The sequence below is a fragment of the Hakea prostrata genome, chromosome 1 (assembly GCF_041222555.1).
Source record: "Hakea prostrata isolate BN-2017 chromosome 1, UWA_Hpros_2, whole genome shotgun sequence".
Classification (NCBI taxonomy): domain Eukaryota; kingdom Viridiplantae; phylum Streptophyta; class Magnoliopsida; order Proteales; family Proteaceae; genus Hakea; species Hakea prostrata.
In genome coordinates this window covers 29,883,549-29,911,408 of record NC_142600.1, presented here as the reverse complement: position 1 = coordinate 29,911,408, position 27,860 = coordinate 29,883,549, and the positions used below count along the sequence as shown (strand labels likewise).

General features: G+C 36.6%; 1 protein-coding gene across 1 annotated transcript in view; it reads right to left on the bottom strand.

Annotated features, from left to right (window-relative positions):
* Positions 1-25,644, bottom strand: part of LOC149028686 (uncharacterized) — a 57,682-nt gene extending 32,038 nt beyond the window's left edge. Inside the window, exons 1-5 of the mRNA XM_089138684.1 lie at positions 25,039-25,644; positions 23,625-23,686; positions 11,952-12,006; positions 9,065-9,163; positions 8,327-8,413 (exon numbers count right to left, since the gene is read on the bottom strand). Coding sequence (XP_088994810.1) covers positions 8,327-8,413; positions 9,065-9,163; positions 11,952-12,006; positions 23,625-23,686; positions 25,039-25,134 — 399 coding nt within the window. The 5' untranslated portion in view covers positions 25,135-25,644. The remainder of the gene's footprint in view (positions 1-8,326; positions 8,414-9,064; positions 9,164-11,951; positions 12,007-23,624; positions 23,687-25,038) is intronic.
* Positions 25,645-27,860: the final 2,216 nt, after the last annotated feature.

Here is a 27,860-nt window from a genome sequence, read left to right as displayed (position 1 = left end):
TAGTTGAAGTTGGGAGTGAATGATGTAGATGATGTCCATCGTTACAGTAGTCTTATTAGGAAACTGATTTATCTCACCACCACTCGTCCAAATATTTCCCATTTAGTTAGTGTGTTGAGCCAGTTTATGCAATGCCCTAAAAAGGCCCATTGGGATAGAGATATGAGACTGCTTCAATATCTCGAGAGTGCACCCGGTAAGGGGCTGGTCTATTGACCAAACAAGAGTCTGGATCTGGTTGCTTTCTCTGATGTAGATTAGGCAGGGTCTACATCTGATCGTCAATCTACTACGAGTTATTGTACCTTTTTTGGTGGAATCTTGTAACTTGGAGGAGTAAGAAACAATCGTTGCCCATTCTAGTGCTGAGGCAAAATATAGAGCCATGGCCCACACAGCTACCGAGTTGATGAGGCTTCATTCTTTATTGGAGGAAGTGGGAATCCCAGTTTCCAACCCTATGAAAATGTTTGGTAATAATCAGGCTGCTACTTACATTGACAATAATCCCGATTTTCATGAGAGAACAAAGCATATAGAGGTTGATTGTCACTTTGTTTGTGATGCAGTCAATAAGAAAATCATAGAAACCCCCTTTGTAAGTTATGTTGATCAACTAGTGGATTTGTTCACTAAAGCTTTATTTAAGCCAATTTTTCATTCTATCTATTACAAGTTGGGCTAGCCTAAGGGGGGAGTGTTGAGAATACGCATGGTCCAAGGCCACTGCCTTGGTGCGCATGCCTTGGACAGTCTTTCTTGGTGCTCAATTTGTCTACTTTCCTTTTTCAGACAAGGTTCCTTGGTCATGAAGAGTTAGACAGTGTAGAAGTTTCTATTTTCATTTCCTTCCTTTTCTAGAACTTTCTATTTTTCAGTACCTTCTATTTTCTGTTTTTGTGAGACATACTATTAGTTTCCCTTTATGGAGGGCAAGTCACTTGCTTCACAAGTTGTTATTCAGCCTAGCAGCATTATAAATAAAGAGGGCTGCAATTCTAGTCTACTTTTGCTAGAATCAGAAGTAGCCAGAATCGCAGCTCACTATGCAGATTCTTCATCTTCGACTCTTCTTCTTCTTCTCCCGTTTTCTTCTTTATTCTCTTTCAAGTCAGCTACTCTTTTGGTTGATTAAAGCTTATTTCCTAACAAGAGGGTCTTGGAAGATCTAACCCAGATCTTGAGTTACATCACTGGTGCTTCTCTTTTTATCTGTTGAAGAGAAGTCAGGTTCTACTAGAAAATTAAGAAACATTCAATAAACATAGGCATCTCAATTCTCAACATTCTTTATTTGAAACATTAATCATGCTCCCACTTGTAAGTAATACTCAGATACAAGAAGATAAATGGCCAACTTGTTCCTTTCTCTAAAGAAACCATACTGTTATATAAAAGTAAACCTCAAATTAGCTATGACAAATTCTTCTATGGACGAAAATATCCTTCCTCCAAACAACAAACCTTTTCCTCATTGAACCTCAAATCAGTTATGCCACATCTTTCATTGGACCAAAATACCCTTCCTCCAAAACAACAAAGCTTTTCCTCATTAAACAAACCCTTTCAAGTCACTCGTGTAATATTCATTGAATGACGCCACCAACGAAACGTTCCACCTATCTTTCATAGTTTCTCTCAAGAGGTACACCTCTTCAACTAACATCTCCTTACCTCAAACCTTCTCTCTTTACCCACCTCCCTTATTTCTCTCCTAAAAAAATTATTCACAACCAAAAATATTCTCAATGTATTTCAACCTACCCCAACAATCCGCCCAATAATTTATTTTCAGAAAACATCTTCAGAAAAGGGTGAGAAAAAAGGTAATTCCTAAACAATTACCACATCAATCAACATTAATAACTCATAAACGTTTAAAATTTTAAAATCCATAAAAGAAAAAGTGATAATTAATCTTTATATGATGTTGGAAAACTGATTTTGGATTTCTCTCATATGGAATTTCATCTTGACTTTCATTATTAGTAACAGTAAGAAGGTCAAAAATAGCATCCGTAAAATGCAAACCAACTACTAATTTCTTTTTCCTTTTCTCATCATACACAACACAATTTTGCTCAAAATTTGTTGGCGCATCTCCCGTAACAACAATTTCAATATTGAGGCAACTTCCCAATAGGACGAGCACCTTATAAGAATACATATATGTGGAATTGAGGAAGGCCATAACAACCAACTGCCATCATTCCTAGCTTACTTGATAATTCATGGCAACAAGATGACCAACAGCATATTTCCCAAGAAAACCACCAGCAAACTTCAAAATATCAAGCACATATTCATTAGAACAAATTTAGGTTTAAGGAATTTAACGATGTCCATAAACACAAACAGTTGACAGTTTTGAAATTTTGTTATCGCCAAAATAGTGAACTAAAAAGTTATCAAATTTACCATTGAATACCAAGATTTTGACTTTAGACTCATCTCCCAATAAAGAGCTCCCTCCTGTGTTTCTTTCTTTTCTTTAGAGTTTGGTAAGTTCTCAAAGAACATTCTGGTATTCTTTCATTCACAAAGAACACTATTCCTAAATAAATCGTTAGAAGACTTTCTAGAGTTGCTAAGGTAGTGGGAAAAGCCATGCAAGCAATTCTCTTTATTTAAAACTGAAAAGACGATAATCACTGATGTGGAAGAGGAAGAGGAAGATGAAGATGAAGACAAAGACGACGGTGATGGATCTGTAGTTCCCCAAGATGAATTTGAAGTGGGAGAGTTGCTTGCCATTTGCTTTGGTGACCCAAATGAGAGCAGACAACATGGACTGTATTCCAAGATTCGTTGGAAGTGCTATGAGCCAAGTGAAGACACATGGGAGGGTATTGAAGGGCGTACTAAATGTGAAGATTTTTTTACAAACTACAAAGGGTTAAAATCTTACATCCTATCACTTCTAGGTGACGTTGATGCCATATGTAGACGATCTCCTTGTTTAGGCATTGATTAGCGGGTTCAATTGTTTTAGAAACAAGGATGCACCTTTAGAAGACCCAAAAAACCGTCAACTGGTTGTGTTTATGCACATCTTTAAATACCTAAAACCTAAACTTGTTTGAATGAAAAATGTGGTTGATATTTTGAAGTTTGCTGGTGGTTTTCTTGGGAAATACATTGTGGATCATCTTGTTGTCATGAATTATCAAGTAAGCTAGGAATGATGGCAATGGGTTGTTATTCCCTTCCTCAATTCCACATGCGTGTATTCTTATAGGGTGCTCGTCTTACCGAGAAGTTGTCTTGTCTCAATATCATTTGCCAACTCATGAAGTCGTTGTTGCGGGAGATGTGCCAGCAAATTTTGGGCAAAATTGTATTGCATATGATGGGCAAAGGAAAAGAAATTGGAAGATGCTTTGCGTCTTAAGGATGCTATTTTTGACCTTCCTAGTGTTACTAATGATGAAAGTCAAGATGAAATGCCATATGAGAGAAATACAAAAACAGTTTTCCAACGTCATATAAGATTAAGTCGGGCTGAATTGATGGGTATTTCTAGTTTCATTAAAGGAAAGGAAGGGGGGAAGCCAAGCCCCATGTGAAACAGACATATAGAGACTGCTTGATGAAAACAGAGGCATGGACAAAAAGGGGGTGACAAAAGTGTAGTTTCTTCACAAAAAAAAACCACAAGGTGAATTTGTTGGGTTAAGTGAGGTGGGTGAATTAGGAGACAAGCTTCCTTAAAATAAGGAGCTTATTTGCTGAGGTGACAATACTTTTTCCCACCCCATACCAAGGATCGGAATCTCAATTTCCAGGGCGGTTTCAACCATGCTAAAAATCGAGATATGCTGGTTTTGGAAATTCCCCAAAATTTTGACAAGAAGTTTTGACCCTTATATGATGTGTTTTCATTTGATTTCTGCCTCCTACCTATTTAAAGCATAAAGAACACAATGGAACTAGTATTTTGCTAAAAATTCCCACTGAAAAGTTATCATTCAACTATACTAACATATGAGAGGTTCTGAGAAATACTAACTTTATAAAATTGAACAAACTATATTGCATACAAGAATTGTCTAATAGAAAATTACACATACAACAAAATACAACCACCAAAAACAAAGTCCCAAGCTTCAGTTCAAAGTTGAGGGCCTGGCTGGAATCAATGGATCCATCCCCTATCTATAGTAGTACTTTGAATACTAGATGAAAGTTTCCCATGACATGTTATGCTTGAAGTTGTCCAAGAACTAAATTATTGTGTTCCTATAGGTGGGATCATCAACACAATGTAGATATCTCATCCTAGGATATGTGTCATAGGGGAAAATACTCCATACGACAACCACTCAAGCCATCAACAAAGCAAAAATAATAAAATGCGAAGTTTAGAATGAAGATTGCAAGAATCTTCCAAAATCCCAAAGGAGGAGCAAATTGTATAATTGAAAGCAAAGGAGTTACTGGTCTAGGGTGAAAAAGAGGTTGAAATCACAAAAAAGGGCAAAAAAAGGGTCTGGGGGTCAAACTCAAAGTGCAAAATCTGGCAGAAGCTATCAAAACTTGTGAAATCTCACAGGTTTCAAGGTACTAACCCCTCTCAGTCAAAATTTAAATAGTCTCGATCGAAACTTGGTACTCTTCGATTCCACCCAACTTTCATCTCTTCTTCAAAAACCAAAAACTTCGGTTTTTCATTGGTTTAGACCGAAATCTATACCATACCCTATGCCTTTCAAAAATCCCATCCAAAATGGTGAAACTTTGTGTAAAGGAAAGACAAGTTTATTTTTTGATTGTGGAGCCCATAACTTCACTTTTCCCTTATTTTTCCTTCCTTCCCTTTGCTGTCCTCTCACCCCGCTACACATGGGTCCACAAATTTGGACTACCCCCAGCCTTTTTTCTAATCAAACAAAACAAACTCATAAGCAACATATTGCTAAAGAAAAGCCTATACAACAAGGATGAAGTGCAGCTTATGTAAGAAAATGGTATGGAACTGTTCCTTTGTTTTATTGTCTCAAAGAGAACACCTTCGAGCTGTGACTAAATAATATTTTCCAATTTTGACAGCAAATCTAACCACCATAGTTTCTAAATGGTGTCAGCAACATGGATCCTTGCCCACCAACTAACTCTATTCAAGGTTATACTTAATACAAGGCATATGCCATGCATGTCTTTCACCTTCTCCCAAGTTTATACTTATGTCTACTCCTGGCTCTAGTATTTCTTTCAATCTAGACTAAATCACTCCTTCGTATTGAAGGATTCAAAGTCCTTCGTCCAACAAGGATGTGCCACAAACGACTTTCTTGTATCTTGTTATGTATCTAAGCAATTCCCATACTAGCTCTAAATATGATTGTTCCTATCATTCCTAGTTTTGCCACTCATCTATCTCAACATCCTCATCTCTACTACACTCAATTTATTCATATGACGCTTCACAACTACCCGAGATGCCACAAATATGTCATACATGGTCGTATGACTATCCTATAAAATGTTCGTTTAAGTTTCATAGGAATACATTGCCCACACATACTCTAAACAGAGCTCTCCACTCCATCCATCATAATCTAATTAATGATCTGTAAAATATCGTCCTAATTATCACCTAATCTATTTACGATTGAGCTAAGATACCAAAAATAATCACTTCGCAGAATCCCTCTCATCACTTCCAACCAAGGAAAGATTTTCAATTGCAACAAAGATTTTGACCCAAGAAAAGGCCGATATTTTTAGGTTTCAACTGAAATTTCGGATGAAACATGTGATTTTTTTTTTTTTTTGGGTAAATATCACTTACCTCCCCTCTTACCTAGCAAATATATCAAACACCTCCCCTCAGTTAACTTTCTCGATTATATTTAACTTTTACCGTTAAATATTTTCTAAAATCCCAAACTACCCTCGGTTAAAAATATTTTTTATTTTAAACCCTAAATTATCGTAATAACCTAGCAGTTAAAATACTAAATTACCCTAAATTAAAATAATTGTTAAAAACCAAAACACTATAGATAAAATCCAAATTATCTTTAATTATTAAAAGCCCAACATACTTTTTTTTTTTTTTTATTATCAAACAATTAAAAAAAACCCAAAATAGTAGTATGTGCTTGATTTTATCAACATAATTTTTTTTTTTATTGCATTTTTTCATTTTACATGATAGAAGCACCTTTTTTTTATTTGTTTGATAAATTAAAAAAAAAAAGAGGGTATGTTGGGCTTTTAATAATTAAAGATAATTTGAGTTTTAACTATGGTATTTTGGTTTTTAATAATTATTTTAATTGAGGGGTAATTTAGTATTTTAATTGTTAGGATGATTATGGTAATTTAGGGTTTAAAATAAAAAATATTTTTAGTAAAGGGTAATTTAGGGTTTTAGAAAAATATTTAATGGTAAAAGTTAAATTTAACCGATAATGTTAACAGAGGGGAGGTGTTTGATATATTTGCTAGATAAGAGGGGAGGTAAGTGATATTATCCAACTAAGAGGGGGTGTAAGTGCTATTTGTCTAGCTAAGAGGGGAGGTAAGTGATATTTACCCTTTTTTTATTTTATTTTGACCCTAGGTTTCAGGCCTTATATGACGTCCATTTCATCTGATGTATTATCTCTTACCTACATAAAAGCATAATAAACACAATGGAACAAGTATTTTGCCAAAAAAATCATTGAAAATTTATCATTCATGTATACTAGCAAATGACTGGTTCCAACAAATACAAATTGTATTGCATACAGGCAGTGGCGGAGCCACGTTGGGACCGGAGGGGGCCATGGCCCCCCCTGGATTTTTTGAAATTGTAAGTATCCTTGTTTTTTTCCTTATTTTTCTATCTTTAAATGTGAAATACCACTATTTGGCCCCCCTCCAAAAATTAAAAATAACAATTTAAGATAAAGATGATGGGTACAAATGTCATTCATAATCTCTATCTAATGGTTATCATTAAATCCCTAGTTTTAATGAATAAAAGGTTAAATTCTAATTAAAAACTAACTCACGATCCTTGAATTTCTCCTTATATATTCTCTCTTATTTTCATTTCTATTTATTCTCTCATGAATCTCCTCTTTTATTCCTATTTTTTCTCTTTTTTTTCTCACACGTCTCACAAAATATTGAAGTAGTTAGCAAACTTTGTAATTTTCCTAAATCTTCTCCACATTAGGTATTCACCATCTTTCTCAAATTATTCCTTTCTCTCTCTCACACTAACTAATTTTCTATTAATTTACCTAATTTTTAATGTAGACTATACATTAAAATATAATAATATATTCTGAGATGGGACCTACAGTGGGTCCCACATTGGCCCACATACATTCGGCCCCCCTCCATTTTCAATCCTGGCTCCGCCCCTGCATACAGGCATAGAATAATCGACATACATTAATTGTTTTGTAGAATGATTACATATCCAACAAGCCAACAAAATAAAATGACCAACTAGATCAAGTGATGGTGTCTCACATATATCAAGTTGAAGCCTATATATCATATATACATAAAATAAAATACATAATTTTAGAAAATAATTATTAAAATTAGAAAATGAAAAAATGGTAGCAAATAATAATAGAAAAAAATAACAAAAACACAATCATAGATCATAGTCCTAGGCTAAACATATATTAATTTCAAAGCGATACAAGATCATTTAAGGCATGAACAAAACAAAACAAAAAGGGGAAGTTTGGAATTGTTGCGTATGGTTCGTGCTTCACATTTTATTGCTGCAAGAGTTTCCTTTGTAGTTGTTGTGGTTCAGGAGGTGTTTGGAGGCAAAGGAGTCGTGAAATTAGGTGAAAATGGGATAGAAATCAACAAAAACTGATGAAAAACAAGTTGGAATGTTGAAATAGTCGAAATTTCGGTCGAAATCTATAACTTTTCCGAAATAATTGGAATTTTGGTTTCGTTTTTAAAAATACAGACATTAAATTTCGGTCGAATTTTCTTCCATGCGTCCAACCACTTAAAAATCCTTCCTAGTGTAACAATAGTTGCACACTATTACTCCGACTTCATTCTACTCCACTTCCAAGGTTGATCCTTGTACCTTCGTTAAGTCTATAGATTAAGCTTTTGTTCAAATGTTGGATCTCCATAACTCTAACTTAGCCTTAATCCCTGCTTTTGACTCATCTAACAAAATAGTATCATCTGAAAAAAGTCATAAACCAAGGAACCTTATTCAAGGACCTCTATGATTAATTAAAACTACAATATAGAATACAAATAAGATCAAACATATAGGAAAATAACCAGAATATTCATCCATGACAGAATTATATCCAGGAACCTAAATATCATATACACTGACCTTGAAACCAGATCTCTGAATTGCAATCGCAACTGCCTGAAACTTCGGATAATCCTTTAGCTTTGAGATAACATAAGACCTCCCAATCTGTAAACAGAGTGAGAAAAAATATATAGATATATTTAACATAAAACCAATAAATCATGAATTCAAGGACTGCTGCAGAAAGGAAGAAAACAATGCAGAGGGAAAGAGAGGACAACTTAGAAAGATACATAAATCGGGGGATAAGGAACACTTAATAGGCCTCTAGGACCTGCAACAGGAGGGTGCACTGAGCCATCAACAGGAACAGGGTAGGGCAATCATTTTCGTACCCCCATGAATCTAGATGCAGGAGTCACTGACTCAGTTAGCATTCCTTTTCTCAAATCATATACAAGTTGCACTGCTAGTCAAGCTTCCCTACTAGCAGTATTTCACAGAAGATAATAAAACAATAAATAATAAAAACCATTACAATGTAAATCATGTAATTACATCAAGATGGTACCCCTGCAATATTATAAATACATAGAGTTTAACTAAGGACGGAAAAGGAAAGGGGCGATGTGATCCTTTATGGCAATAAAAAGTTTTTGTTGAAAAATGGAAATTGAGATTGGGTTGGCGTCCACTCTACCCTACTGCATCGAAAAATCTCATTGCCTTTCTTGGTTGGTAAAGACAACCAGCAATTTCCAACAAGTCTTTCTTCATTTTTAAATCATGAAGCAGAAAGCAAGCTAGGAGATGTACCGTTCTACCAAGAAGGAATGCGGCCGTAGCACCAATAGTAGCACCAACTGAATCAGCAACAAAGCCAATGGGTAGCCCAAATAGATAGCCACCTCCAAGCTGCAACAGTAAGAAAATATATCACCTTGGTTTAGTTACCAACTAACAGTCAACTGAAATCAAGATTCACTCTCAAGTTTACTATTTGTATTCCACAAGATTTTTCACTCAAGAAAGATCAATACAAAATTGGTTCCAATGTTTGTTTTCTGATAGGGAAAAAACATTAAAAATAATTTTGAACGTAAAACTTTACATTTATGAAGTGACATTTACCACAGAAATTTATGTTAAAACAGATGGAGCCTACAGGAAAAGATTCCACATTAGTTACTATACAGGAAAGAAAACAGATACAGAGGATTTTTTTTTTACAACATAACACAGTAAAAGCTCTATAAACTTTGCAAGTGGTATACCAAATAAAAATAAAAAATAATAATAATAATAAATAAAAAACAACAACAACAACAATAACAATAACAATAACAATAATAAAATAACACAGTAGTTACTATATAGGAAAGAAAACAGATACAGAGGATTTTTTTTTTTACAACATAACACAGTAAAAGCTCTATAAACTTTGCAAGTGGTATACCAAATAAAAATAAAAATAAAAATAAAAAAATAATAATAATAATAATAATAAATAAAAAACAACAATAACAATAACAATAACAATAATAAAATAACACAGTAGTTACTATATAGGAAAGAAAACAGATACAGAGGATTTTTTTTTTACAACATAACACAGTAAAAGCTCTATAAACTTTGCAAGTGGTATACCAAATAAAAAAATAATAATAATAAATAACAATAACAATAATAAGATGAGTAGATGAACATACAGTTGTGGGACATTCAAAGTTACTATGAACTAGAAAGTAATTAAAAAAAGTAACAGAACCATAATCTTTCAGAAAATGTTGCATTGTACAAGCTATTGGCAAACAAATTTGAAGTTCACGGACAGACTAAATCAGATAGCTTGTAAATCCCAGCCATACATTCAATATATATGTATTTCACTGAGACACCTGAAACCATACATTTACTCTATTTTGAATCCAGAGGACCCACTTTTTTATACAGCATCCCCATAAAAAATTACCTAAATTATCTGTTTGATAAGAAAAAACCATTTTTACACATGTTATTAACTGGTTTTCACCTATCTTGCAATAACCTTAGCCATTTGATTGGTACATTCTTGAATTGCAAGGTGGAGTAAACCTTGGCCTGGTTCAAGTTTCAGGTAATCCAGAGCACCATTTGGGAACACCCCCCCCCCCCCCAACCCCCTTTTTGTATCTTATCCCATCTCTGATATTTCTTCATTGATTAGTAGTCAATCAAAAATTTTTAGCTAATTAATAAATCCTCGAGAGGTTCAAAAGAAAACTAACTCAATTTAGGTAAACCTTTCAAAGATGGAAGACCCATGTGACAGGGTCACTACATTTCACTTTCCATATTCTACCATGTTCCTGAGGAATGTTGATTTTAACATTTCACCCTAAAGATCAGCCCAAGTAATTTTTACGCAACACCTCATATCTTGGCACCTAGTTCCATGTCTTTCAATCAGAATTAGGAACAAATGCACAACTCAGAAGAGTGACATGGTTAAGTTTGAAGTTCTAAAAGGACAGATGAAAGCAGCAAATAACTTAGTTAAAAAATACAATGACACGAATTATCAATCAACAGATTGTATAATTCCAGGAGTGGAATGATACATCATGGTCCATGTATCCAACTCCAACCGGTATGGGTAGCCTACAAGGCTTAGTTAGAAGGCAAGGAATTAATGAAGTTTATTTGAATAAACAATCTCTTCAAGAAGATTTCAAACGGATAATCCCCTAGATGTTTTTCCTTACACATGGTCATGTGCATTTTCACCAGTCTTAAAAGATCCAACTGAAAGACAGTAGCACTTGAGCTTCTTCCAATCAAGATTTTACACTCAAGGACAATCAAGTTTAGGACTAGAAAAAAATGTGGTAATTACTGTAAATCAAGTCATTCAATTTAACACAAACAACTTACTAAATCGAATTATTTCACTTCACTCACAGTTGAACCAAATTTCAGAATTGAATTAGGAAAGTATGATATGGCTAAGCAGCCTCCTACATAAAGGATAACCCACACTTCAAAAGTTTTAAGCTGCTCCCACAAAACTCAGGATATAATCTCCCTTAAAAAATTATTTTTGGGGAGGTACTATGTAAAGGTACTTTTGAGTGTCACAATGCCTGGGATCAGTATAATGCATCACCAATTGTCACCTGACAGTCCATGGGGTTAGTCCACATGACCAGACAAGCATTTCATTATTACAATTTCAGACTAAAATGTGTGAATGAAGTGAAGTAGCTAAAGTTACAAAAGATGCCATTTTTTGTCTTTTATTTACATCTCCATTGATGATAGTTTGGTGATTTTACTAAAACTTTGAAACAGTCGGTATGATTTTCAATGAGTTACAGAATCATGTTATTTCTATTTATTTTCCCTTTCCTTCTGTTACCTTCACTTCTAACAAGATGGGATATAAGAAAACCTGGATGCACCTAGTCACCATACAAGAACAACTCATACATTTTCTAGAGCCAGAAGTAATGGGCTATTTGTGCATGACAAGAAAGACAATTAATATTAGATTCAGCATCATGCTCTAAAAAGAGAAAAAGGTCATCTTTATTGAGGCAAATAATTAAACTAGAAATACTCGAAGAAATCCTAAAGTTCGAAAATTCATACATGAATGACCTACGAAATTAAACACAATAAAAATGATGTCTCAAACTATCATGAGTAAATACTCAATACTTACCGTAAGTACTGAAGCTGGAACTGCCAGAACCGTCAGAGGGATATATGCAATGGCCCTACACAATTTCCAAAACGTTAACAACAGAAAATGCAGAGTTGAAGGCATGGTAATTTTAGAGAGTCAAAGCATTCCATTAACAACCAAGCAAATGATGTAAACCAGCCACTACAGCTTATTCTAGTGGAATTAAGCTTTGGGTTGGGGCATATATGAAGTAGGCCTATCATCCCATGGATTTGCTTAGCAACTGTCTAATTTGAATGGTCTAGAAAAAAGGCAGAAAGTAGGAAAATAGGATTTAATTGTTTGTTTAGTTGAAATAATATTTCATTTTGTTATTTCACCTTCCTAGTCAGTTTAGGTCACCTACTAGTATTAGGCTAAGGCATAGTTCAAGGTCTCCTTCTCAAGGCCTATCTCACCAACTCAAAAAAGTGAGTTGCTAAGATCTCACTGAGTTGGTTGAATTTTTTCACCCAAGGGGTATTAGGAGTCATCTGGGACTGAAACTATTGCCATCAGCCTATTTTCAGCACAAGGGAACACACTGGTGACCAAAGATTTATGAGAGGAAATATATCTAAATGTGTGTTCGAGATGCTGTTCTGAAAAAGAAGATTGTTACTCCCTTTGTTTCTACTACAGAGTAACTGGCAAACATCTTGATGTGAACACAAAGGGTCAGAGACCCCCCCCCCCCGGCTGAACCCTATTACAGGGGTGTTTTGGTCATTTTTCCAGCCCTTTAAGGGCTCAAGAAGGGCTTCGGTTGGAACCCCCTCGAACAAGGGTCATGGATCGATCTTTTCTTTTTAATTGGGTTAGTATTTTGAATTATGAAAGGGACCCAGTCCATTCTAAATTCCTATTTGATTTGTCTTTGAGTGGGTTTCCACTAGTTAAGTTGTGGATAAGATAAGACTCTTTTACAATAACGGTTCCTATCTTTTTGGAGTTTGCTGTTGATTAGAATTTCTCTTTATTAGTGATTGTGAGTCACCTAAGGACTCTTTTCCTAAAGAGGACTCTAATAGATAAGTCAGCCTTTTTCTCAGGAAGTCTCTTATTTAGGTGGTAGTTAAGTTGGTCTATAAGTCTTAATTAAGATTGAGTCAAGTTCTTCTTTCTTTGCAAAGGCTATAAATAAGCCTCACTGTTCATTGTAATTCTCAATTTTTGATGACTAATAAAATTGTTGAGTTGCAGATCATGGTTTCCTAGTTGGGGGGGCAATGGTTGAGTAAAAGTTTTTGTTCAAGTTCAGCTTCTTCTTCATTCCAGCAGTCTACAAGCATTCAAGAAGCAGCCATCAATCATTCACAGAAGCCCTGGTAAGTACCCAACAAATCCCCTACCCTTCCCCTGCATCCTAGGCCATCGCACCCCCCCCCGGTCCTTTTCCCTTACTGCCCAACCCCTAGAAACTACCCCCACCCCCATCGCACCCTCTCCGTCCCCCTTCCCCTTCTGTTCTAGCAAAGCCCCCAACCCTCCCCTTGCATCTGTAGGTCCCCCCCCCCCCCCCCACCTTTCTTTTTTTCCTCCCCTGTGATAGCAGCAAACCCCACTGCCCGCTGCCAATCCCACTTCCCCAGCCCCTTTAGCTTTCTTTTTCCTTCTCTTAGGATCATACCTACCCCTTGCCACCAGTCCTACTGTTGGTTACCTAATTAAACCCTATTTCCCTAAAGTCTGAAACTTCCTTTACTTCATCTTTTTCAACAAAACATTCTGCAATTCTTCTTTTACTTCTGAAAAGTGAAAACTAAGCCCCTACACAACTAAATCCCTCTCCTACACCCTGAAACCTTGGGAAGAGATCTGAAATTATGCAGCAGAAGCAGCAGCCCATCCTCCCACCTAGCCGAAACCCTAAAACCTTATTTTCAGTCCTCTTTTTATTAAAACTCAGGTCTGGAACTCATAATACATTAAAGTTCAGATCTGAGTTCACATTACACCAGGGTTTTAGAATGACAAAATACCCTATAAACCATAGGATAACCATTCTCTTTTGCTGGAAATTACTAGGAAGCCCTTAGATTTAGAAAATTCCAATACTACCCCTAACCCTAAATCTGGGTTTACATCACATCTTTACCAAGTTACTCTTAGGGCCTGCATTCTAGAATGGATGTTGCAAACTACGCATGGGAGATTTATAAGCTCTAGCTTTGAGGGGGAGTATTGATGAGTTTATCTTAGCGTGGCCAAGATATTGTGGATGATCTTGGCCAAGTACAATTTGGTAGTCTTAGTATAATATATATTTACGCATGCTTCAATGACAAATAACCTTCATAAGATAGTTTTAGTTTCCTTTTTAGTAGATTTGGGAGTTCTATGCAATATATATTCTTCCTTTTTGCTGTTAGTTTAGGAAAGTTTTCCCAAGCTCAGATTGGTTTCTAGATAATAAATAAGGTACATAGAGGAGAGCTTCACACACGAGCTCTACCCCTCTTTCTCTCCTTCATCTTCTGCTTCTTCTCCCCTCAACTCTTCTCAGTCTCATCGTCCCTGCTGATCTGAGCTTCTAACTGCAGAAGCCGTTACATGTGAGATATCTTGCAAGTTCACATACTGTATGAGTTAGAAACTTAATGCAAAAATCTACCTCGGCCGGATAAACTAGCGGGAGATCGATTGCTACCAAGATCAATACAATATGAATACAAAATTTACTAACTAGAATTATAATTTTTATTTTTTTCAATTAAGAGAGAAGAACATGAAGGATAGATAGAAGAAGAAGGTGTTATAGAAGGAGGACAGATTGACGAAAGGGGGTCAGGGATGGGCTATCTCAACTGTTGAACATGGATTTACTCCATAACTGAGGCTACTATACCAAATTGATTTCTCCAGAAGTCTGATATTATATTTCAATTAAAGGGCTTATTTGTATTTTGGTTAAAGCTTTACAATGAACAGAAACTTAGCAGACTGATAATAGAAACTAATACCTCAGCAACTAATGACAATAGAATCTTATGGAAAATAGAAACTACTAAGCCCATATGCATAAATATCTAAACAGAATACCAAAATAGAAACTAAACTAAGTTCCTAAATCTCTCAAGAATAGAATATTCATGTAATCTGCCACAAATCCTCTATGGAACATCCCCAATGTGCCAAATCATGGGCTGTGTTCACATGAACAGTAATGTATGAACAGTGTTTTGACCTCTTTTCAAAAAGACCACCTGGACTGAATGGGCTGGCTCAAGCTGGCCTGGTCCATTGCTGGTCCTCTTGGTCCTAGTTCCATGGTTTTCTCCTTTCCAGCCTCTGATTCTACATCAGAATTGAGTTAGGCCTTTCCTTCTTGGTATAGGAGTCTATTTTTGAGTTTTTTTATACGAGGCTGTAACAGGAACAAGTATTTAACATTAATTTAATTAACGAAATTTCTTTACAAGCTGCTGCTGCCAGATTTTTTCTATTGGAGATGGGTCTGGCGAGAAATCTAGCTTTGGTGGGATTGTTACCTATAGCCAATTGATCCCTTGATGTGGGAAATCCTAGGACATCCAAATTGTGGGACAATGTATCTATCCAATCAATTCTTTGATGGTGCAAAGCCCACTAAGTCTGAATAAAGCTCTCCTTCACCTAGTTTGAAGGTTTTCTTTTCTTCAAGTTTTTGAAGTTCAAGAATCAATTTCCATACACAATCCTTTGACCAAGCAAGCTGCTACCAACAAACCCTAAACTACAGTAATTTTGATTCATCTTGTCAATACTTATTCTTCTCCTAATATTGGAACAATCCAAGACTATCCCGTTCATCTCTTAAAGACAACCCATTCTCCATCCAACTGTTATCACCAGCAAGTTGCCTTCTTGTTGTATTCAGTGGCTGCAATGGTGGAGTTAGATTTGCCAAGCTTGGGGCAGAATCTAACAACATGACCAATTTTATTGCAACAGTAACATGTACTAGCTGCAATGGCCAAGTCCTAGTAGCCAATGGAGCGGGGGGGAGACTGTTAGAACTTCACTCATCTGCTACAACTCTAATACCAATTCATGTACAACTGTAAATCAAAGGTGATAGTAAAAACTAAAAAGTATGATGTTCAAGCTCCAATAAAATTAGTAGAAAACTCAGGCACTAAATAAACTAGAAGGTTATGATTCAAGACAAGCCAAACAGTAGAACATGCTCAAATTTGAAGCGAATGATTACAGGCTGTAGATAAAGCATACTGAATTTTTTCCAATTTCTGTTGGTGCAGCAGTTCCCAGATTAGAAACTGGACTCTTCAGGCCTAACTATCAACCTTGATGGGACTCAAATTTGGATAGGATGAAGGTCAAGTAGAGGAGATAACTGGCTGAAATTCATAGCAGCCCTAGAGATTTGGTTGGAAAAGGAATTTGATCTTCAAATAGTATTCTCAAAGAGGTGGTTTGCTGTCGTTGCAGTCAAAACAGCACAGCATGTATATCGGAACAAGGAAGTTGGAGATGAAAACACGACAAGGTAATGGGCTATCTCAGCCATGGTTCTCCTGCCCAGAGATATCTTAGCTGTTGGACATGGAATACTCCATAAGCAATGGCGTGTTGTGCAAATTCGTTTTCTCTGAAGTTTGTACTAATATGATGCACTGTTATCAAGGCGTCCGCCTAGGAGATGAATTGCTGTTTGACAAGCAAGATTTCAACCGCTTTATTGCCTAAGCGCCATCGCATTGTTGCTCTGTGTGCCGTATTCCTGCCTAGGGCTGAAGTGGTCACTTTTTTTGTCATTTTGTACCAAAACTTGAGTTTTTTTTTTTTTTTTAAACATCAAATTTTATTCAACAAAACCATATCGAATATAATAGTTATTCATTTCGAATTCGGAAATCATTAGATGAAATATTATTCAAAAGAATGTGATGTATTAATTTGTCAGTTCAGTCAACAAAGTGGCAAAATAAGCTAACAATTAAACTCCAATTTGGATTCAAGAATTATTAATTTCCTTAAAAAATAGTTGGGTAAAATAGATTAGATGTCTAATTTGAACAACAAGCTAACTATTGGATATATTGTAGACTACATCATGGATATTTCCCCATTCTTTCATTTTTATTTTTATAATTTTATATAATTCACAATCATATGCTATAATGTCATTACGTCATGTTGCTAATTGCTATTGCATATATGTATTATGATGGAATTTATGTTGTTGAGAAACACGATTTTGGTAGAATGGCTGGAATTGATCGGTGTGATCTCAAGCCCTCTATTTATAATAAAGCGGAAAGAACACTATTACATAAATACCCTTGCTTGGGTAACAAGAAATAGAAAATTACATGAATGAAAACTCTAATAAAGTTGAACTCCTAGTAGAATTCAACCAACATATGTTTTTATTTTTTTATTTCATTAATGATGATTTTCCATAATTATGATTCTTTAATATTCGTTTAGCGTATGGTAAAATTATATCAATTTTTGGTATATTATTTGAGCAACATAAAATAGTTTATTATAAAAAGTGTCCCAACCACTTTGGTCACCTTGTTGCCTTAACAACCTTCATATGATGAAAGGGGCTTAATTAATGGCTGGCCTAAGCTTTACCCAAAACAGACTAAACTTTGTAAACTAGCCAATGGTTCAAATTAGAAATTAACAGGAATTAGAGACGAGTGATTATGGTAGATACTCAGGAATTGCAAAAGCAACTACTATATAGTCAAACTTTGGATGTGGGTCCCACAAATATCTTCTGGAATATTCCTCCCACAGCAAATATGAGCTATGATACTGTTCACATGAATAGTAACGTGAACAGTATTTTGGCCTCTTCATGTTTTGTCCTATAGCAGCAGTTATAATTATAATTGAAATTTGGAAGGGAATCCTAGGTTTTGTTTGAGTTCTATGTCAACCATTACAACAACAAACAACAACAACCCATTACCTAATCCCAAATAAATGGGGTTGTCTACGAGGATCCAAATAAATTTAAAGCAATGAAGCTATATGAGAATAACAAAAAGAAGTGAGGCAAAAAAGAAAAAAGGAAAAGGGAGAAAACAAAGCAGTCTGGGTGACTTCTAAGAACATCCCCCTTACAGAAGGTCAATTAAACAAGTAATTTTCCTCCAAGCAGCTTTATCTACAATCATACTAGGCTCAACCAAAACCATATGATACAAGCATATTTTTTCTAAGCACTTCTCCAATGCCTGCCTGTACCTTGTTTAGCTCCTTCAAACTAAATCAAGTGACCCTTCCTTATCAATTCTCCTTTAGTTCTCCATTGACAATGATCATAACACCTCAAGTGGCTCTCATAGAACTTGTCTTGAATTGGTGCCAACCCCCCCCCCCCCCCCAAAAATTAAAAAAAAATTCTTATACAATCATTTCTTAGTCTTTTCCCCTCATTTTGCCACACATCCTCTTCACCATCTTCTACTCTGCTACATTTAAGTTATGTAACTCCTCCACAAACTGCCCAAAACTCCATGATCATAATTGGACTAATCGCACTACTATAAAATTACCATAAGCTTAATAGGCATGCTTCCGAGCACCTCTCCATTTCAACCATCCTACATCAATTTTGTGGGCAACGTCATATTTCATCCATCCTACTTTAATTATGTGGGCAACGTCCTCTATATTATCCTCTATAGTTTAATAGTTCACCCTACGTATCTAAAGCATTCTCTTTGCGATACATTTCGGTCCACAAGCTTCACTACTTCATCCCCTCTATGAGATTGACTTTAGTTACATATCATATATTTCATCGTTGTTTTACTTATCCAAAGCCTTATTAGTTCCCTCTACTGTTTCATCTATCAAAACAATATCATCAGCAAAGAGCATACATAAAGGGGCCTCATCATGGATGTATCTGGTTAAATCCTCCACAATGAAGGCAAACAAATAGGGGCTTAGAGCTGATCCAGGTTAAACCCAACTGCAATCGGGAAACCACTATGATAAGACACTTATTTTAAGATACATACACCAAAGGGGGTAGGCAAGTTGTAGGGGGTCAAACCCATCCAAACATGTGGGGGACAAGATCAACCACAGGGATAGGTGGCTGAATCCTATTTGGGAACAGCCACTCCCATGTTGGTCAGCATGAAAAGTGGGCTTAGTTAGGGCTTAGGATTCCATTAGGGATATATTAGGGAGGTGAGGGAAGAGAAAAAGGGCTTAGAATTTTGTAAGGGTAAGGAGATGAGCTGTGCTCCTAGAGGAGAGGTAATCTCTCACGTTAAAGGGTGACTGAGATAGGATACTAAAGGGGTGGGAGTTCTTGTATAGCAGATTGATTGAGCCATTTTATTAATGAATTAATCAAAGTATTTCCTGTTAAATTTCCTGTTTATACATTTCAATTGTAGTGTGTGTGTGTGTGTGTGCATGCGAGTAGTGAGACTGAGTGGGTTACGGGTGCTGCTGTGACCTAGTTTCAGGGATTTTAGCCATTTAATCCAGGGATTGATTGAGGTTCTTATCACACTACTTTGGCCTTCGATGTCAGCCATTGTAGCCATAAATACAATTGTGAGCCAGTAATTTATTGAATGGTAGCATTGCTTAGTCTTGAGAAAGCTATTCCATCCTACATACCCATCTACCAAATCTTCAAGCAACCCCAAAGCCGACCACATTTGATCCCTTGAAGCTTCTTCTATTTGCCAGTCATCCTCTACACTTCAAGAGTTTCTTCAATCACTCAAGCAGTTTTTCAAGAAGGTATTCATCAAACAGTAAGTTTAATCATCCCCAACTCTATTCTGCTTATCCTAACTTTTAAATCATAAACATATCCCCCATCCCTAAACTTCATCTACAAACTCCAAAACTTCCACAGCATGAACCAGCCATTAGAATTATCAACTTTTCAGATTGAATTCTCCTCTCACCATTAAGGAAAACTTGATCCAAGTTGCAGCCCATTCTGAACATTAAAACCCATATATTCCTTCATCTTCTTTTTTCATAAGCCCAGGAAACAAGCCTTAGTTTACTGTTAGTTCAATTTCCTTCAATTTCAGCAATCTTCCACTATCAAAACATCACCGAACCTTCACTATTAGGTGATGTAAACCAAATTCTAGGGTATTGAGTTCTGATATTATGCTCTAGAATTGGGTCCACTCCAGGATCCTCTCTCCTGAAACCAGCTGTCTTCTAGGAGATTTCTTGGAGGAATTAGATTTCAAGTAACCAAACAGTACTCAAGATGGGTTTGACCAAGCTTAGAAACAATGAATTGTAGGTTGAGAAGCTTGTATCATCGCTGCAATTTAAGTCTCAAATCTAGAATTTAGTTTAGGGTTATTCTCCAAAGAATTAAAGCGTTAGGAAGAGGAGAAGGAGGGTTCAGCTGCTGCTGTTGTTCAATTTCAGATTAGATTAGGCTATAAAGGATGCTGTCTTAGGGTTCGGATGGGAATTTTTTTTAAGGGGGTGGGGGGGGGGCATTGTTAGTGTTTTGTAATTTCAGGTTAAGTCTAACGAGTTTAGGTCAGTCCTAGTTGGTTTAGGATAGGTTTGAAGAGTCCTAAAGGGTTTGGGATTTTTGATCAGGCTAGGGTTCAGGTCGGGTGTGAGAGAAGGGGTGTGAATGCTAATCTTAAAAGAGGAAGGCAATTGGACTTGGGGTTAGAGAGATACACGAGTTCAAATTCAATTAGAGTCTAGGGTTTTCCAAGGTTGAAAATGACTTGCAGAATTTTGAAACCTAATGGAGGGCGGGTTTTTTATGGAACTAAAAGTGGGATTGGAAAAGTGGGATTTGGAGAAGGGGAGGGGTGCGATCCTATAAGGAGAAGAAGGGAGGGGATGGAATGGGGGTATAAAAGTTCTAAGGGAGGGGAACTGCTGTATCTGCAGGAAGAAAAGGGGTGGGAGGGGCTTGCAGGTAGGGCAGGGAAGCAGGAAGGGCTTAAGGAAGACGAGATGGATCTGTACTTACTTTGAGGCACCGTTGTCAAGGCAACAAAGCGAGGCAAGGTGATAGAGGGCAACTAAAACCAAGCGACCCCAGGTCGCCTTGACCCAAAATGAACCTCGGCACTTAGGCAGACACTTTGACAACCATGAGTTGGAGGTTGATGGATGCTGCTGGAACCCAGGGACACTTGCTGAAATTGAAGAAGATGAACCCACACAACTGTTGTGGCCTTCCTGATAAGCCACAATTTGACTTGCCTACAAACTCAGATTAATTCCATTTCCATTTAACTAGTGATTACGAGATTTGAAGGCTTTATTTATAGCCTCAAATAAGAAAACATAAAAGGACTCAAAAGTTGGAAAACCAATTAGAATTCTAACTAGCTGTCCAATTCTAACTACTACTTGACCAAGACTTTGACTTGCATAAGAAAACTCCATAATTTACTCTAGAGGGCTCCAACCCAAGATCTAAGAGTAGAGATGAAGTCCTAATATAAAGGAGAGTGGACTTAAATTAGGGGATCCCAACATAACTGGGAATCTTATCTAGACTAGGACTCTACAATAACTTTCAAAATACTAAACCAAATAATTAAACAAAAATAGATCTAGGGTCTAGACAACAAACTAGACTCATTGGGGCCAAGACCTAAGACACCCAAATTTTTCCAAAATTTTCAAAATGCCCCTGGTTCGAACTAGGGGTCCCAGGGTTTGGGGAATCAACCCTATGCCCTATGGAACCCCTGGAAATAACTTCAATCATTAGGCTCCCTTAATTTGACATCCAAATCCCATTCTCAACCTAACAGAATTTACCAGTTCATCTCAGATCCCAGTCACTGGTTTCTGGTTTCTGGTTGGTTCCTTTCCAGTCTAGAACTACATTACTCAGAATCAATCATCAACTGGAGTTCTGGCCAGGTTAGTATTACCATTATTATTGTATTGTCAGTTACTTAATTTTCTGTTTTAGTTCCTGTTACTTTATTTTCTGTTTTAGTTCCTGCCTTCCTGCAATTATGACTTTAAGTTGAGGTTTCTTCTTCCTAATCTTGAGGTTTCCTATAGAATAGAAGACAATAACCAAACAACCTTAAGAAGATTAACAATCGGTATCACGTCTAGACAACAGTACATCTCTGCTGGAACCAAAACAATTTGCTGTCTGCCTAGGTAAAAATGATAGCACTTCTATGTAGGACAATTAACCAAATTAAGTTTTATCCTACTACAGCTCCATTAGCGACTTACTCCCGACTCCCAGAGAGTTGCATGTCATGTTTTCAAGGATTTGGTGATGTAGTTCAGCTGTCTAAACAGCCTTACATTTAGAGTTTCCTCCCTACGCCAGCACTATTAGATTTAACAAAGGTCTATCTATCCTCCCTACATCAGCATCAGAATTGTGGCCATAGTTAAGGTAATTTTATTATTCTATTAGTTGTTTTAATTTGTCTTTGTTTGAAGCTGTAACTCCAACAGGACTTCTTAAGTTATAATTCACATGAACAGTAAACATGGCTCTACTGTGTTAGTCCTAGTTTGAGTGTAAAAGCCATTCTAGTGGCTATAATTATAGATGTAATTGCTCAGTTGAGCCCATGATAATAATGAATAAGAGTTTATATTTTGTATATTGCTTAGCCTCTTAAAAGCTATTAAGTTTTCCTATCCCCTCCATCAAGTTCTTCAATCTCCCCTAAGCTACCAAGTTCAATCACCATTAAAGACACTTTATTGTTGCCAGAATGTCCTGCAAATTCAAGGAACTTCAAGCATTCAAGTTGCTACTCTTCTAAGTTCTAACATCAGTAAGTAGAATCAATCCCCAGATCCAGTTCTACTTGTAACCTCCAAAATCCCAATCCTTAACCTCCCCCACCCCAACTTTTGATTTACACTTTCCCCCACCCCACCATTAAGTGACAGACCAAATTAACAATGAAAATGTCCCAAATCAGGTTCAAATAATGCTCTCCATCCCCTTACCCTCTGATCCCCTTTTTTTCCAATTCAGTCCAGCAAAAACCAGACTTCCAATCCACCCCTAACCTTCAAATTCCATAAACTTAATTTACTTCTAATCTAGACATCCAAACTTCATCACATTTTGATCGCATACTTCCCCGTATCCTCCCAAGAAAGGAGAATTCAAGTTCAATCCCATTCTGAACAGCCAAAATCCTTGAATCTCATCTTTTCACTTTTTCCAAACTCAGGAGACTCACAACTTTTGCTGGAACTCAAAATTCAGACCTTATCTTAAAAACCATACCTTCACTGATAGACTCCCCATCACTTGCTAGTCATAACCCTACAATCAAATCCTAAGTTTGATCTAACCCTGGCCTTCAATTGGAAACCATATAATGTTTTGTCCTATCTGTGGTTACAGTGCATCCCAAATCCAGGGATGAGTTTCCGCTTCCTAGTAATCTAGGACTACATTATTGATTGGCTGGGACTGCTCTTCTTTATAAGGTGGACTGATAAATTATGGTCCCAACTCCCAATCACTGGAACCAAGAATAACATAAACGTACAATGTTGGTGCTAACCCAAGTGCCTATGAAGATGACAACCACAAGCATGTGACCTTGTCCATAGGATCAAAATCAACCGCAAAACACACAGACAGAGATAAGAACATCAAACCCAAAGACAGGGTTATTAAGTGATGACTATGCAAACAGTCAGTAGGAAGTAAAATGTAAGAAAACAACTTACAAAACAAGTGGACCCCAAGGACCTAGATTGTGTTCAATCCATAGAAGGAAATCTTTCAAGATCTGCATAATAGAATCTAATTAGTATCCATGAGTTTCAAGAAGTATGAAAAAAAGCTTAAGCCAACGAAAAAGAAAGAAGAATTGAAACAGTTTTCACCTTAAGGTAGGGTGTTCAACACTTGAACATATAATAGCCAGTTGAAAATTAGACAGTCAGCCTAATTACTTATTAGCCTTTTGGCAACATTTAGACCCAAAAAAATTGTTCATTTTGGAGTTAAAAATAGAAATTAAAAAAGGGGAGAAATGAAGAAAAGGCAACATGATAACACCCCGTCAAAGAGCATCAGTGTTGTATCCAAAACTTCACCCAAAGCCCGAGCTCCCGGTCTCATAAAAGAATTGAATAAACAACTAGAACTTATCATGTAATGAACAAGAAATCTAAAGAGCACCCAATAAGAAAATTATCACTAGCTGTATCCCAAACTTCACCATCTAATATAGACTCCATAAAGGGTCATGGTCTTAAAAAGACATGCTCTTACTTAACCAGTGCTATAATATAAGCATCAGGCATGTCTAAACTCCATATCTTGAAGTCCTTTACTTTCTTTCCCAAGCAATTACCTGCTCTCTGAAGTGACTTCCATCTTGCTAAATTGCGCTTCCCTAACCACCATATTCCAGACTTATGTCTACAGAGTATGTTTACATTTAGATGCATTTACATCTATTCTTCGAGTATCTTTCTTCATTTATTTTGACCTCAGCAGAATGAGAGACATCTTTTTAGCACTTATCATTCATAATTCATAAGTAAAGGCGAGAATCGACCAATCAAAACAACCCAAATTTACAATAAGCAAAACTGAAATAAAACCCAAGTTTGAAAGAAAATAAATAAAAACAAAACTGAAAGGGATTAACCTAATGATTCCTCATTGGTCCATCCCATTTTGTGCTAAAAAAGCTAGAATCCAGCAAGCATAAAAGGCAGGGGTTACTGAGACAGTAATCACCAGACAAAAGAGTTTACGAAGGCATCAAGAAGAAGTAAAAAAATGAACTTGCAACAACGCATTAAATTATGTCCGAACATCCATACCAATACCCTTTCTTTTTCTTCATATGAGCCACAAAATCCAACCGTTAGATTTCCACAAGAATGCCGTAATGAGGTTGCAATGAAATTTACTAAAGCAAACAATTGAGTAACCCAACCAAGTCGTAAATAGTCATTCAATCACTGAAGCCCAAAATCCATAAGATTATGAAAGTAAAGGGACAAAACAACACCCACTTACAAAGGTTTTTCCCCAAAGCATTAAATTAGACTACGTACTAAGGAATTAATGAAACAACTGAAAGAATAAATCAAAACCCAAAAGAAGGAAAGAGAAGAAAATGACCTTCTCGATTGGAAGAGTAAAGCAAGCTGTGATAATGGCTGCCAACAGAAGAAGGAAAAGAATACCCCTGAAGACTGTAGGCCATTTCACAACCATTGATAACCTGCGACGCCAAGGCCTGCACTCCTCCTCCTCGTCCTCCGTTATCGGTTGCTTCAGTGACAACCTTGCTCTTAAGCCCTCAAACGTTGCCAGATTTAGTATCCCAATTAAACCAACTATGTCCCCAACAAAGCTACACCTTTACCGTTCTAACACTGATAAATCAATATCATTAAGACCGGAAAACATGATCGCTTATCTTACTGTCCTCCAATTTTTTTGAGTTTCACCTTCTTTGATTCCCCTCTCTCTCTCTCTCTCTCCCCTTCGTCTCAGCCTTCCTCTTCCCTCCCTGTAACGTTTGTCTTATTCGCACCTGATTATCTTTTTGCAAAGACTTCGATCTCAAGTATGACGGATGCGATCTACTGCTCAGTAAAAGTTTGTGCGCATAACCGACTGTCACACTCCATCATGCACGCGAACTTGGTTGGTTGAACAGGTCGGGAAGCTGACAGGCCGGGCTTGACAAAACTCAGTAGTGAGTCTAGTGACGCAGTTCTGTAACTCATCCGGAACTCGAGCCCAGCACAACTGTGAAATGGGCTTAACAATAGACGACCACCAACGAGCCAGTATGATCTCGCCCCGTAGACAACGGTAGATCCATTGGCTGTAAATCAACAGTAGATTCTTGAGCATAATATTATCCGTTTGGAACGCCAATGGTGGATTAGTAGAGCGGTTAAAAGCCCAATTTCCCACGGGACCTTGACTGCAACAAACATAGGCTTCGACCTATATTAGTAATATTCAACTGATATGTAAACTCCATTCAATACAAAAAAAGGACAAAACGTTGGATCTATTTGCTATGTGGTCTATACCGACTTTATGCAACAAACATAGGCTTCGACCGAATTGAAATTCAATGATTGTAATCCATTCAATACAAGGACAAAAACTTATCAGGTGGTCTATACCCGTTTAACCGTACCTATACCCGTTTAACCGCATCGTCTAAAACCATACCATACTGCACCGTTCAAAATTAGGTATGGTACGTACCGAAACCGAATTTCTTCAATACGATTCCGGTTTTAGGTACTCATACCATCGGTATGTACCAAAATAGTACCGAATTGGTACCGTACTAAATTAAAAGATATAAATCTAATTTTACAATTAAAACTCTTTACCTTTACCCATCCATAATTCCCTATTTCAAATTTTCATTTTATCTTTCACTCATATTCTTAAATTTACTTGTTTTGTCTTTATTAATTATATTTACTTGTTTAGTCTATGTTAATATCAAATTCTATCGATTATTTGATCGCAATTTATTTGAATCTTAATGAACTAATAACAAAAGTAGCATGTGTTTGTTTGTATCAAAAGTGTACTGCACTAAATACCGTGTTTAAACTCCATACCGATTTAATACCGAAACCCTACCGAACTGTTTTTATAAATACCGAAACAGTGTCGTACCATGTAAATTCGGTACGGTACGATTCTGGTTTTCGGTATTTAAAGTTGGTACCGTACCGATTGACACGCTCAGTCTATACAAAGACATTTCTTTACATCTTGTTGGGTCATCGACTTGGTCATGGAGATTAAGGAGTTTAAGAGGAACTTTAAGCTCTGTAATTTTGTCCATCATGTTAGAGAGATTAATACATGTGCTGATTTCCTAGCTAGATATGTGAATTCCTCCCAAGAAATACTATTTTTTGTAGATGTCCTGTCAATGTTGTCCTCCTTTGCTAAGGACAATATCAACTGTAATTTTTTTCTTTTTTTCCCTTCTTCAATAAAAAGCTTCATTTTCTCCAAAAAAAAAACATTATTTTAGAAATTATATGACAAAGCTCCCTCTGATGATGTAATCGAGGTGTGTGCAAGCTGCCCAGATGAACCTCAGACAAAAAAAAAAAAAAAAAAACTATTTTAGAATTATGTCAATGTAGGGTTTGTAGAATGGAAAGATCCATATTCTCAGTGGAGAGGTCATGGATTCGACCCTCACAGACGACAAAGCTCCCCCTTGAGGATGTAATGAAGGTGCACGTAAGCTGGCCCAAAAGAACCTCAAATACCAAAAATAAAATAAAATATTGCCGGCTAGAAATAGATCACTTAATTGGTTGTACCCTCTGGTGAGCCTAATGAGCGATCCTTCAATGTCATCCCAAAGAGAGTGTCATTTATAAGGCTACCCTAGAGAATGGTAACTACGGAAATTGCTTCAGTACAATTTTGTCCGTTGAATCGAAATCTCGACTGAAACTTCGGATCTGACAATCTGAAATTGTGCTTGATAGTCCTGCGCATTGAAGCAAGGTCCTAAATGCGCAGGACTAAAGCAAGGTCCTACAATTACATTAAGTGATTGGGCAAAGGTTGTATGGATCACTTTTAAATCAATCCTAGTCGAGTCACTCCCAATTGCTAGAGGAAATCAATTGTTTCTAGGTTTACATCTAGAAGATGACAATTTTGCTTAATGTGCAGCGTTGAGCTACGAACAGCTCAGATTGAGCCATTCAACACAAACAAATTACAGCTGTTGATGTTTAACATGTGAAGTTTTAGTGTTTGAAGTAGGTAAACCGGTTTGGCTCAAGATATTTTCAAACCAAACCGACCGAACCGAATGTGGTTCAATTGAGATTTTCAAAATGTTTTGAAAACACAAAACCCAAGCAAAAACCGCCCAACCCTCATTTCATTTCGTGATTTCGATTTCGAGCGTTGACGCATCTGGAGAAGAA